We start from the raw sequence: 13,963 nt of genomic DNA on the forward strand, positions 1-13,963 counted from the left end.
CAAACACTCATTTGGCCTTATGGCATCTTTGGCCAGGGCCAGCCCATGATGTGTTGTTGCTTGAGGCAAAGCAGAAAATGGTCCACCCTTCCCCCACCATTGCCACGTCCTCCACCTGAGGCAACCAGAGGCAGTGAAGGGGAGCATCTGATTTCTGAAGGAAGCAGGGGAGAAAAAAGGCAGCCAGAGAGGAGCAAACAGTGGGTAGGGCTGGAGCAGGAAGCGAGGTGGCGATGACAGCAAGCAACAAGCACAGGAGGCGGTGAGAGATGTGCTCTTGGGGCCCCAGACCTGCTGCCCCTGCCAGCTGTTCCCAGCATGCTGCCTGAGGTGACTGCCTCGCTGTCTTTGCCTGCCCTACACCTTGTATCACATATATAAACAAAACCAATCAGGAAATTTGTAGCTTATCTCCATGCCAGTCTACACATATTGGCAGGCAGACCTGCCCATGAGACAGGCTGAGGCAGTTGTCACCAGTGGTAGAAGCTCGAGAGGTGGTGTCCCTGTGGGCACCTTGCCTGCCTTGCTACCTCTGGCAGTGACAGAGAAGCATTGACATCTTGCAAGATCTCATGTGGAACCTGCCCCCACTACTTTGTGGGCACCACTACACTACCCAGGTAAGGAAGGCTACATTACAGCCAGGGGGCAGGGGCAGGGTGGCATTTTCCCGCTGAGAAAAGGGACACGCTTCCCCTGCATATTGCCCAGTGTGCATGTCACAGTAAGCATGTCTTAAACAAGCAATGGTTAAATGTAAATGAGCAGTAGGCTTGTGAACACTGCTCAGACTTTCCTGAATTATTCTCCTCCACCACCCCTGTGGGGAAAGTAGAATTCAGATACCTTACATGTGTTGAGCTTAGCTCCCATCCTCGTCGCCAGTAAAATATATTCAGAGTCGAGAGTGGATTTCATGCTCTTTATTCAGCTCATGGTGGTGAGGAGGAATGCAAGTTCCTCCAGAATGTCTGCTTTATATACATTATTTACACAATGGCCTGCATGTGATTGGCTAATTCCAGGATTCTCCTGTGAGCCAATCAGGTCACGGATTCACTTCCACCTGGAGCTGGATTGGGTGGCTCCTGTGGACCAATCAGGCTGCTGCATTCTGGAGCCTATTGTTCTAGGACCAATCAGGCTGCTGCATTCTGAATCCTATTGTACTAGGACCAATCAGACTGCTGCATTTTGGATCCTATTCAACTTAGTACATAGCAGAACTATATAATAAGAACTTTATTGTTCAACACATCTTTCTTATTGAAGTCTACTTAACCTTTGGGAGTGTTGTAGAGAGGGAAGGAATTGGTTACAGAGGAACAAAACACCCATACCATCTCCAGATGTCACCAAGCTCAACAATCAGGCGCTTTTGTGCTTCCGTGTGTTGCATTTCTAGCCCACTCCCCCCCCCCAAGGAGCTCAAGGTGGCATACATGGTTCTTTCCCTCCTCCACAAGAGCCCTGTGAAGTAGGCTAAGAGATGACGACCCAGTGAACTTCATTGCCAAGTGGGGATTTGAAATCTGGTCTCCCAGGTCCTAGTCCATCACTCTAACTTCAACACCACAGCACATGAAGTAAAGAATTATGATGTTGGCAAATGTATCTGTTGGAGAAATTTGCACTAAACTGATGACAGGTGCATGTGACTTGGCTTAAAAAGCTTCATGGGTAATAGGGAGAAACCAAGAGTCCTCATTAGGCCATTCTACTGCAGGATTTCCAACAACTATCTTCTTGTCACCTTGAGACAATTTTTTATAGTAGGCATCTAACACGCTTAACTAATAATAATAGTAGAATTATATAATGGTAGAGTTGGAAGGAACACCCCAAGGGTCACCAAGTATTCCTAAAAGAAAAGCTTCTGGTTTCTTAAAAAAAGTTATATTGAACATCCCCCCCCCCCAGCTAATTATATATCATTTCCCAGAACATCTGCTTCTATATTTAGTAGAGATAAGGCATCCAGCTTGCCTTGTTGCATAGTTGTTGGTTGTTCTGTTGTGGTTTTTAATATACTTCAACCAAGAAAATGAAAGCTCACTGAGCAATTTCTGCCAATTAATGTTAAAAATCTGGCAATGGGAAATGTTTGTGGTGCCCCCCTTCCCTTGATGCCTTAAACACTGCTTACTTTGCTTAATAGTTAATCTAGCCCTGATGAAGGGCCTTCTGCTCTTCTGCTCTGGGTGAGGCAAAGTAATCTACTGATTAGTTTGGCACAGTTGGAGGTTTCAGATTGCCTTGAAAGCCTTTTGATTGATGAGCTTCTATCTCACCACAATGTCATCAGCTGGTCATGCAACAAATGGTTGCATCAACTGGATGATCTCAATCCACATCCACTTGCATTCTCAGAGCTCAGCTGAAAGCAGCCATAAGGGCGAAACTGAACCAGACGTAAGAGCAGGAAGGTCAAATGAGGAGCCAAAACTAGAAACTATTCAATGACTAATTTCCTTCAGCTTTCTCCTATGCTGCTGCTGGGACTGCAGAAGTGTGTGCCACCACCTGCAGATGTGCTGCATGACAGGATTTGACTCAGTCCTATGCAATAGTCATACACAGTTACTGATGTAACTGAAGTTTCTGATACACAAAGAAGTTCCTCTGGGATTACATCTTCAGGAGGAACATGCTTTATGTTGAGTCGGTTACTTACAGATTTTGCTCCTAGCATGTTTTCTTAACTAAATTCTAAAACAGGTTGCAATTGAGAAGATTTTGGATCTGAAGGGTCATCGTCAACTGAATTCTACTCAGAGCAGACCCACTGAAATGAATAGGCTTCAGATAGCCATGCCCATTCATTTCAGTGGGTCTATACTTTGAGTATGACTTAGCTGAACACAACTGAAGGCTTTATTATATCAGGGATGAGGAATCTGTCAACCTCCAAATGCTGCTGGACTCCTAAGACCCATCATCCCTGGCCACTGGACATGTCCATTGAGGCTGTTGAGAGTTGGAGTCCAACAACATATGGAGAGCCAGAAGTTCTCTACTTCTGCTGTATATGGCCTGGTGTGTCCACATTGACTTGGTGGAGTGTTCACATTGACTCTGCTGACTAGATTCAAGCTCGGAAGTGGGTGCTTAATTCACAGATCCTAACATACCTGTTTCTGCTGGTGATGTAGCAGAAGGTCAGGCACCAAACCCCGTTTGCTGGAGTTCCTAATTCAGGGATGGGGAACCTGTAGCCCTCCAGCTGCTATTGGACTCCCATCAGCCTCTGCCACTATGTCCAATGGCCAAGGATGATGGGGGTTATAGTTAAACTACATCTGGAGGGTTACAGGTTCTCAATCTCTACCCTGCTTCAAGACTTTTCAGTACCTGGTTCTTTGAATATATACCAACATCTATTTGTGCTTCTTGGTGCAATTGCAATAAAATAAAATAAAATAACAACAACAACACAGAATTAGTGAATTTGACAGTGATAGTTTCTGAGAGGAGCTGAAACTAAAAGGCTTGTTCTTCCCACCTGAGTCTGAAGTTTGCTTGAAATGAATCTAGATGATCTGTGTCCTTCAAGCATACCTGAAATTGAACTGTTTCCAAATTCTAGAGCACTTGACCTAAAAAGGGATATTAGTGACTGGGCAATAGTTATCTGGTCTTCAACCGCTGGGTCAGGACTCAGGATCCACTACTGGGTCGTGGCCTGATCCAATGTGGGTTGCAATAGGAGCACCAATACAATGCAAATATATAAGAAATGGGTCCCCAAATACATGTTTGAGTTTAAAGTGGTCCTGGGCCTGAGAAGGTTGAAGATACCTGATCTAATATTTCCAGATCCAATGACCACCTTTTGAGAAGGTGGTACACTATTGCCTACTTAAGGGCAACGTGAGGTTGTATTAACATTTTTGCACGGGCAGAAATGTGTGTGTTCCCATTAGTAAAATGCAACACAAACAGAATCCACACAATGCCACACAAACAGAAGTATGTTGCATTTTATCATACAATCAAATGAAGATTAGATTTGGCTGTTAGGTTTCTCAGTTTCTTATTAATGAGCATTGGTAGCATGGGGGGGCGGACAAATGAATGGAAAGTTTCAGAGCACATTATAAAAAAAATTAAAGAAACTCTCTATTTTAAACAAGAATTCAGGACAGGAACTGAGGATGATGCAAAGCCACAGAAGAACAAAGAAGTAAAAAAGTGAAAATCCTATTGGGTGGTCAACATTATTGAGCTCATGGCACGGTGCATGCCCCAGCAGGAGGTACATGTGCAGTATCTGGAGCCATCTGGCCCTACTGCATCTTCTTATCACTATTGAATACCTATTATTTCTGAGCAAATGAGCAGTGGGAGAAGAAGGAGCAGTTCACTGCCAGAGTCCTTGACTTTTCCTCTGGGAGGTGGACAGAGTAGGGACAGAAGGAAAGCCAATGTGTGGTCAGTGATGCAGAGGTGATGGAAACACTGGGTAGTGTGACTCACTGGTGACTGCTTGCCCCAGGGCCCCCAAAATCCTGGCACCAACCCTGGTACCCAGCTTTTTCTAAATAAAATTATTGATGGATTATTATTATTTTATTAAACAATAAAGCAGACAGTACAAATGGAAAAAGACAAACCAAAAATTGTATGAATTCAGTACAAGGAGCTTTTGATGATAAAATCCAAAACTCAAATAGTAACATATCAGGAGTAAATAGAATGAATATAGTTGTAAAGTTATAAATGGGGTGTAAAAGTAATAAATGGGATTTACATTGAACAAGAAAAGGAAAGATAAGAAAAGGATATTGCCTGTTTGTAATTGTGTTGTCGTATAGTTTTTATTATTATTTATTGTTCATTAGATTTATATACCACCCTTCATCATAAGAACTCAGTGCAGTTCACAGAATAAAATACAGGATAAAAACACAAGAAATAATTAAAACAGCAAAACAATAACCCTGGTGTTATGTATTCAGTGGTCTGTGTTTGCCTGAGCTTGAGTCTGGAGTCTGGACTAAGGATTCTGAGCTCCTGTGTTCTGATTCGATACATGTTGTCCAATCACAGAACTTTTAAGGATTTTAGCCTCTGCCATTGGCCCTTGAACTCTGAGTCATGATTTCCAGTTTGGAAGTGTAGACAGCCAATCATGTTGGGAGTGGGAGTGGCCCAGGCTTTCAGAAATTTATATAAGTAGTTGCTTTGGCTCTGTTTCCCAGTTACGTAGTTCAGTAAAGGTTCTTGCTGTTATCACTGTGTCTTGCCTCATGGGAACCCACCTACACTTTACCCCCCCCTTCCCACAGACACATTTAAAAGGCTATGGAATATTAATCAGCTGAAGGCGGAAGAGGAATGTTTTTGCCTGGCATCTAAAAATATATAATGAAGGTGTCTCCCTGTGGAGAGCATTCCACAAGCAGGGAGTTCTTGTGTTGCCACGCTCCGGACCTCACATGGAGGAGGCACACGAAAAAGGGCCTTAGAGGATGAAGGCAGAGACCATGACGGTTAAATGGGGAGAGGCAGTCCTTGAGGTATTGTGGTCCTGAGCCATTTAAGGCTTTATAGGTCAAAACCAGCACTTTGAACTGGGCCTATATGCTAATTGGCAGCCAGTGCAGTCAGGCCAGTATCAGTGTAATAATATGCTCAAACCGTCTTGTCCCAGTGAGCAGCCTGGCTGTCGAATTCTGCACCAGCTGAAGCTTCTGAACCATCTTCAGAGGCAGCCCCACATAATTAATCATTAACCCTCAAATAGAAGTGAAATCAGAAAGATCAGTGCTATCCCTAACCACATAAAGACAACAGGTCAATTTCCCTGAGCATTGGATATAATTTTCTTGAGTCAGTCTAAAGTATAACATGACACATCTTTCCAGCCCTAAGCAATTATTAATCAAGTGACCACCAAGAGATATATAATTAACTGTTTACATATAAGATCCATACCTACCGTAGTTTTTGCATTCCTTAAAGTTGTCTCTACGCCAATACATTTAATTGCTATCCTTTTGTATTATTGTGATTAATAGCTATACAGTGGTACCTTGGGTTAAGAACTTAATTTGCTTAATTTGTTCCGGAGGTCCGTTCTTAACCTGAAACTGTTCTTAACCTGAGGCACCACTTTAGCTAATGGGGCCTCCTGCTGCCGCCGCACGATTTCTGTTCTCAACCTGAGGTAAAGTTCTTAACCCGAGGCATAGCTGTCAACTTTCAGATTTGAAAATAAGGGATCAGCAGCCTCACCTGTCCCGGGGACAGTCTACAGGATATCTAACAATCCAGGATAGCAGCGGGAAGCCGTGGGAAATGGCGCTGGAATAAGGGAATTTCCCACAAAAAAAGGGAAGGTTGACAGCTATGACCCGAGGTACTATTTCTGGGTTAGCGGAGTCTGTAACCTGAAGCGTCTGTAACCCGAGGTACCACTGTACTGCTTACCGGCAAAAATGGCTTATAGGCAGTTTACAAGTATATAATCAATTGTAATATGCACACAGAATTAAAATCCACAATAAAACAATTTCATTAAAGCATTCAAAAAACATCCATGATTAAAATGTGCAATAAAACAAGTTACAATATGGTTGAAAGACATAACAATTTAAAACTTTTTTAGTAAAGCAATTAAAACAATTATAACAGGAAGTTCAAGTTCAGGGGAATGTTTCACTAAACAGGTATCTTGTCAAGAGCTGACAGAATGCCAATCTTGATAGGGCCTCTCGTATTACAGCAATGGATTGGATAAATCATGGGTGGGAAACCCTGGAACCAAATGTTACCCTCTAAGTTATCTGGCCCTTGGGACTCTCCACACCACACTCCCTCCCCCAGGCCCCACCACTCACTGGCTCTGCTTCATTGAGTGTTCCCCACCCCCCTGAGTGGAATATGTCCTTGAGCTGTAATAATGTTTCTTGCTTGCTTAGATGGAGGATAGAGAGGAGTATGTGAGTGCATGTAGAAAACAGTACAAAGGCAAAAATTGCATTTGCCGGGCCTCTCACTTTTGTCCCTGGCCCCACCCACCTCTGACACAGTTGTCCCAGAAGATAATGTGACCGTCTGGCTGAAATTGGCTTCCCACCCATTTTAAATGATGAATGCTTATATCTCATCCTCTCCTTTCTTTAGTGCTTAGGCCAATCAACCAGTCAGAACTGCGATGGATTAATGAGGGCATCCTGTACAACATTCACTACAACCATGGAAGGCTGGTGATCCAGACACCTGGAATGTACTTCATTTATTGTCATTTGCACTTTTACATTGCCGAGTGCAAAGGTGGGGAAATCACCATAAAGTTGGAGATTCTTGTGAACACATCTGTGGCAAGGTCAACTTTGCTCACTTTGTGCAGCTCTCAGAAAACTTTCAGAGACAAAAGACAAGACCTCTTTGTAACTTTACTGACAGAATTGAAGAAGGGGAATACAATAGGAGTACAGGTCAATGACTTCAGATATGTGGATGTATCTGACTTTCCTGAAAACAATGTTTTTGGAGCCTTCAAGTACACTGGTGAAAACTGGAGGTACTCTTTGTTCAGGACAGAAGATGAAAAATGACTTTAATTGTTCTAAATAAAGTATATGTATACTGAGGGCCTGTCATTTGAGATGTGCCAAATTCAGGCCCTCTTGAAGGGACTATGGAACATTTGGTGGCTATTATGCAGAGAACAGTGGAGGCTGGTCCACTAGGACAAACAGGGCACTGCCCCATCAACATCTGCCTGCCCTTGCCTGCCTTCTTCTTTGCTTCATAGTGTTATCCTGGTAGAACTCAAAGGGGAGGAGGATGGGGACAAAACGGGAATTAGTTGACTCTACCTGTCATTGGCTCTGGATCTGGATCTGGCTTCTGCCCTCCCTCCCAGTCCCTTTGGGCACCACTCACCAATGGCAGAAAGTGGGGTGTGAAATACACATACACACACAAAGAAACAAACCTGTTATTGCTGCAGAAAAGTTAAAAGGTATTTCTGATCTTATAAAATACAAGGATACCCTGAACTGGCATAGAAATGGGGGGGGGGGGGTCTGGGTGCTATATTTTCTTTTCTTTTATTTATATGGTAGGAGAAAATGCAGGTATGATCTAGCAGTTATATGTCCCATTGATTTCAGTGGAAGAGCTTTGTGGTGCAGTTCTACATGTTTGCTCCAATACAGTGGTACCTCGCAAGACGAATGCCTCGCAAGACAAAAAACTCGCTAGGCAAAAGGGTTTTTTGTTTTTTGAGCTGCTTCGCAAGACGATTTTCCCTATGGGCTTGCTTCGCAAGACGGAAATGTCTTGCAAGTTTGTTTCCTTTTTCTTAACACCGTTAATACAGTTGCGACTTGACTTCGAGGAGCAACTCATAGAACGCGGTGTGGTAGCCTTTTTTGAGGTTTTTAAAGACTTTGGTGATTTTTGAAGCTTTTCCAAAACTTTCCCGACACCGTGCTTCGCAAGATGAAAAAAATCGCAAGACGACAAAACTTGCGGAATGAATTAATTTCGTCTTGCGAGGCACCACTGTATAAGCCACATCGAGTCCACTGACAGGGATAGAAGAACCTCAGGTGTGGGTTCATATGTGCCCATCCAGGCCTCTTTATTTGGCCCTTGGGATTTCCACCAGGCTGCACCAGTTCTTCAGCCACTCTCCCCAGGCCACACCATTCACTATCTCTGTCAATGCCTCTTGCAAACCTGGTCAGATGATAGAGAGCGGTACGTGACTGTGTATAGAAACTAGCCTACTGGAAAAAGTAACATTCACATTTTTTGCTCTGCCTAGTCTTTCAGCTGGCTCACACACCACTTTGGCATGTGGCTGTAGGAAGCTTGCTCAGAAGGGTATGTGGAAAATTATTTCCCAGGCCTAGTGCATAGGATTGTAGCCCTTCTCTCTCCTGCTGAGAATAATTGGACCTAAAAGTCAATTTTGCCCATTGGATTTATATTCCAGGGATGCAATCCCACACCCAATTTCCTGGGAATAAGCCTGTTAAACACAGTGGAATTTATTTAGAAATTGGAATAGCTGTGTATAATATTGTTAGAAGAAGAGAAAAGCTGTATCTTCAAGATGACCTTAAAGCTCAAATGACATTTCCCCAAAATCTGAGAGAACTTCAATGTGACTTCCAAAAAGTCAAACCTTAGCAAGTTTCTTTTTCAGAAATGCAATTTCTGAGGAATGGTATAACTCTTAACTTTTGTTGATGTTTTAGGAGGCACTATATGAAACTACCAATCAATGACAATTCTATTAGAATACCACTGGTTATTTTTTCTCTTTTCTTTTGGAAAAAATCCCTAAATCCATAATGCAACATGAAACGGAAAATGGTGGGTTGGGAGCCACTAGTGGTCCACAGCCTGGACATCTCTTGAGATTCATCTACTGTAATAGCAGAGTCTAGATTCTTGCAGATGCACGCAATTTTATCCTCACAATGCTTTGCAAACAAGCCACAACGAGCTACTGTCGGTTCCGCCACCTCCTTGGGCCAAACTGTTCAAGGCCTCACACTCCCAATAGAAGTTCTGCTGGGCAGCACAGTGAGGATGCAATGGAGGCAGCAAAGTATGCCTTCATTGCCACTAGGTAGGCTTGATGATGAGCCCTCACCGTGTTCAATTGCATTTGATTAGAGTTTTCCTCTACTCGCGTTCAACCTATCTCCCAGCTTGTTTCCTTAATCTAAGCTCTGGAATATACCAGAGAAGCAAGCAGGCTCCACAAAGTGAGAGAGAGTACTCAGGGGCAATCATGTCAATGGCCTAAGCCGTTCTGATGTTCAGAAGTCATCCAGGGCTTTGACAGAAGCACCAAGCATATCAGTCAGAAAATCCCAGAGAGTCACCTGGAAACCCATTGGATCTGTCAGCCTTCAAGGGTGCCCCATCCTCATAGGTCCCTGCCTCTTCAGAGGAGATAGGGTGCTGAAAGCCCAAATCTCCACGGAAAGTGAGATAGCTATGTCAAGGGACTGCTGTCAATATCCCCTCAGGAACTCTATAGTTCTATGATTCTAACAAGTACCCCAGAATTGCAGAGTTGGAAGGGACCCCTAGGGTTATCTACTATAACCCCCTGAAATGTTTTTGTTTAGAAATGCAGAATTCACAGCTAAATAACTCCTGACAGTCAGCCATCCGACCTGCTTAAAAACCTCCAAGGAAGGTGAGTTTACTACCTTCCAAGGTAGTCCATGCTATTGTCAAATGTCTCTTACAGTGCAAACGGATTAAAATTTCTCCTTCATTCCTATTCTCCACTGCATCCCAGTTAAGATTACTCTGGAATAAATTACATGAACAGAGTACAGATGTTTAATAAAAGAAGCTAAAGTGTATATAAATGGTTATTAATCTTTGTAAAGTTCTTGACAGCAGGGAGGCTGGATGATTCAGGATACACACCCAATGCTTATGCCAAAACCTAATGACATCTGTAATCAATAAAGCTGTAGCCTGTCTGATCCCAAAATGATTGTCCTGTAACGATTACATCATCCCGTGCTTTAGCCCTCACCACCTGCATGTGAGCTTGGCAATATTCCTTGTTTAGCAAATATTCACACTATCCCACTATCTTGTGATCAGCATAATGAGAAATAAAAGCACACTATAAATGAAAGCGATGCTTAGGATATCCTGTTATAGAGTAAGAGCATGGTGCAATAGAGTTGTAATTTTCGGGCAGATGACAGAGCAGAGAAAGCCTAAAAAGGACCACCTCTCCCCATATGACCCAACCATCAACTGAGGGTATTCTTCATGTGCCCCCTTCCATGAGAATATACAAAAACACAACAGAACATCACACATTAAATGCTTCCTGATACAGGGCTGCCTTCAGATGTTTATGGAAGGTCGTATGATTATCCATCTCTTTGACATCTGCAGGGCAGGCACCACTACCAAGAAGGCCCTCTGCCTGGTTCCCTGTAACTTCACTTCTCGCAATGAGGGAACCACCAAAAGGTCCTCAGAACTAGACCTCAGTGTCTGGGCTGAAGTATGGGGGCAAAGGTGCTCCTCCAGGTAGACCAACCATGCCAGAACCCAAGCCTGAACCCAAGCCCTCACAGACACACAAAAACTATAACAAATTAAAAATAAACACACACACCCCAGACCCAGACAATTGCTATAACTTGTAAAAATGCCCCCAGATGGACATGTAGACCCCCCAAAAGAGGACATGTCCAGGATTTCCCAGATGTATGGCAACCCTAGGCTGTGTCACCTGTCTGAACAAAGGACTTAAATTCTAAAAGCAGCTCTCAGACCACCTCATAAAACCATTAGTTGAGGTTTTAATTTAATATAAAAAACACCCAGTCAATAGAGTTAATAGTGCATTATGCAAAAGTGCCACAGAACGAATCGACACTGGGTTGTGTCCAACTAAACTCTACTCAGAGTAGGCCCATTGGAATTAATGGATCTAAGTCAGTAATGTTCATTATTTTCAGTGGGGCGATTCTGAACAGGACTTATATTGATTGAACCTATTGTCCCATTACATTTATATTCTGCAGTTCAGAAATGGAGGACCATGGCTATGCTTGCTGGAGTTTTGAGTCACATGTCTGGAAGACATCCAGTTCCCCATCCATGCTCTGAATCAACCACTGAAGTGGATGAGTATGTTGAGGGGAAAACAGAAACCACCTATTGTTAGAACTAAAGAAAACAGATATAATCTCAGTAACCTTTCTTCTTCCGCTTCCTTTGGGTTTTAAGCCAATATTTGAGAACAGGGCAAGTGAGCTCTTATTTCTGTTAGCAACATTCTTGTTTCAGTTTGTAAGAAAGGAAGTCTTAAGTACCCACCACCCAAAGTACAATAGAACCTCCTCTGCATGTCTGGAGCCTGAGGCAAGTCTGCTGATGAGATTTGGCTTCCCTTGGAGAACAATGAGCCCAGCAATTGTCACCTCTGGGCATTTCCTGGGGTAGGAGGTGTGTATACATGTCTTCAAGCTTGGTCTCGTCATCGCCAACTGCCACTGATTGTTACAGAGGTTGTATTCACACAGCAGTTTAATCCATTTCCCCATTTGCGGGCACACGCGCTAAACCCTGTCTGTGGTGCCTACCCCTTTTCCCAAATGATAACACAAGAGACCAGAGTATGGGTTCAAACTGGCCACAACTTTATTGAACTTCAGAAGTGGGAAACTTGGCACAGGCCTTGGCAGGTAACCCTCTCAGCCCGCCTGGCTGAGGATATGCAGGCAGTTGAGGCCCAGTGAGAGGGGACTGCAAAGCGCAAACCTACACAGCATGCCCGTCCACTGACCTCGTCCGGGGAGTTTGACCTACATGCCGCCGCTCTATGGCCAGGGACTCCTGGCTTTTGCCCTTTAACGGGCCCTGCAAGCGCCGCCGCATGAGAGGGAGCATGAATGCATCCCCCCAAACTTGATGTTAGACTAAAGGCTACCTTGCCAAGGCCTAAAATCGCCACTCCTGGGCTGGCAGGCAGCAGCGGGGCCCCCCACCACTGAGAAAAGGGACTAGGCCGCATTTTGAGGCCTAGTCAGGCCTGTGCCGCCCTCCCAGTGCGCCCCCCCCCCTGCCACCGCCCAAAGGCCGGTTACGTACCTCAGTCCGGCCGCCTGGATACACTCCTGATCCTGATCTTGATCCCAGAAGGAAGAGCAGCAAAAGAGGCTTGAGCTCAGGGGTCAGCCTCTTTTCTCTTGGCCTTAGGCCCACCCCCGGCCGGCTGTCCATTGTCCTCCCTGGCCGGGGGCGGGTCAAAGGCCAGCTCAGGCAGGTGGGTGGCACCTGCCCAGGTGAGCCTCGCTTGGTGCCGCAAACCCCGCCCACCTGTGGGGAAGGGAGGGCGGATATTCCTTAACTATTGGAAGACTCAAGACACATAGAAGAAAAGTACTTCTTCCATCCATTTGTGGAATGCTGTCCTCAGGGAGGTTTGCCTCTTGCCTTCATTATACATCTTTAGGTGCCAGGTGAAAACATTCCTTTTCAACCAGGCCTTTTGCTGATTAATATTCTACAGCAGTGGTTCCCAATTAGGGATTTGGGGACCCCTGCAGGTCTGTGAAACCGACCCAGGGGGTTTGCAGCCACATCCCTTGCCTCCACCCAACTAATTTTTTGTCACATTTACATGGCAATATCACAAATTTTATGGTCTGTTTTAGCGCTGTGTGATTTTTCAATATGTTGGCCAAAATCGGTTTTGAAATAACACCACGGTAACGATTTTGACCCAGCAATACACAACAATATATTGCTCCTCGCACGAGGGAAAGCAGGGCAGCTGATTTCAAGGCACCGCTGATATTGTACGATGATCTCAGCTGATAAACACTGCTGATCTCAGCTGCCTGCGAGTGACGTGGCACGGTGGCTCTGCCGCCCTGCAGTCACTCGCAGTCACTCACAAGCCCCCTCCTGCTGGAGGGTGGCTAAGGGGGAAGTGGCGGGTGGTGCCAGCCAAATGCTTTTCGGGCAGCACAGTGCCTGCAGGCACTCGAGCCACCGTGCCACGTCACTCGCAGGAGAGATGCCGTGACTTGGGCGTGCTGCAGGCCCAGTGATGCTTGCGGGGCCAGCGCGTGCCAGTTGCATCACTTTTTGCCACCCTCTGGTGGGAGGGACAGCAGCTCAGCATGCTAAGAGCCCAGCCCCAGACTGCACTGCTTTTGGGAGCAAAGCACCAGGCTCTAGGGCTCCTGGACTTGCACGTCACCTTGATCTCCATCATGCCGCCCCCAAGGTAAGTGTCGCCCTGCCCGCTAGCTACGTTAGTGCATAGAGTGATCAACATTTTCAAAAGTAGGGTGTCCATGTTAGCTGGAATGTGTTCAGAAGAGGGCAGTCAAGATGTTCAAGGGTCTGGAAACGACCTATGCCAAATGAGGAATGCTTGAAGGAGCTGGATATGTTTAGCCTGGAAAAAGAGGAAAAAGATGAGAGGAGATATGAT

The 13,963-nt window shown here is 44.9% G+C and overlaps 1 protein-coding gene across 1 annotated transcript in view; it reads left to right on the plus strand.

Annotated features, from left to right (window-relative positions):
* The window catches only part of TNFSF8 (TNF superfamily member 8), a 30,620-nt gene extending 19,987 nt beyond the window's left edge, over positions 1–10,633 (plus strand). Inside the window, exon 4 of the mRNA XM_028714507.2 lies at positions 7,132–10,633. Coding sequence (XP_028570340.2) covers positions 7,132–7,565 — 434 coding nt within the window. The 3' untranslated portion in view covers positions 7,566–10,633. The remainder of the gene's footprint in view (positions 1–7,131) is intronic.
* Positions 10,634–13,963: the final 3,330 nt, after the last annotated feature.

This window comes from Podarcis muralis, chromosome Z, assembly GCF_964188315.1.
Source record: "Podarcis muralis chromosome Z, rPodMur119.hap1.1, whole genome shotgun sequence".
NCBI classification, from domain to species: Eukaryota; Metazoa; Chordata; class Lepidosauria; order Squamata; family Lacertidae; genus Podarcis; species Podarcis muralis.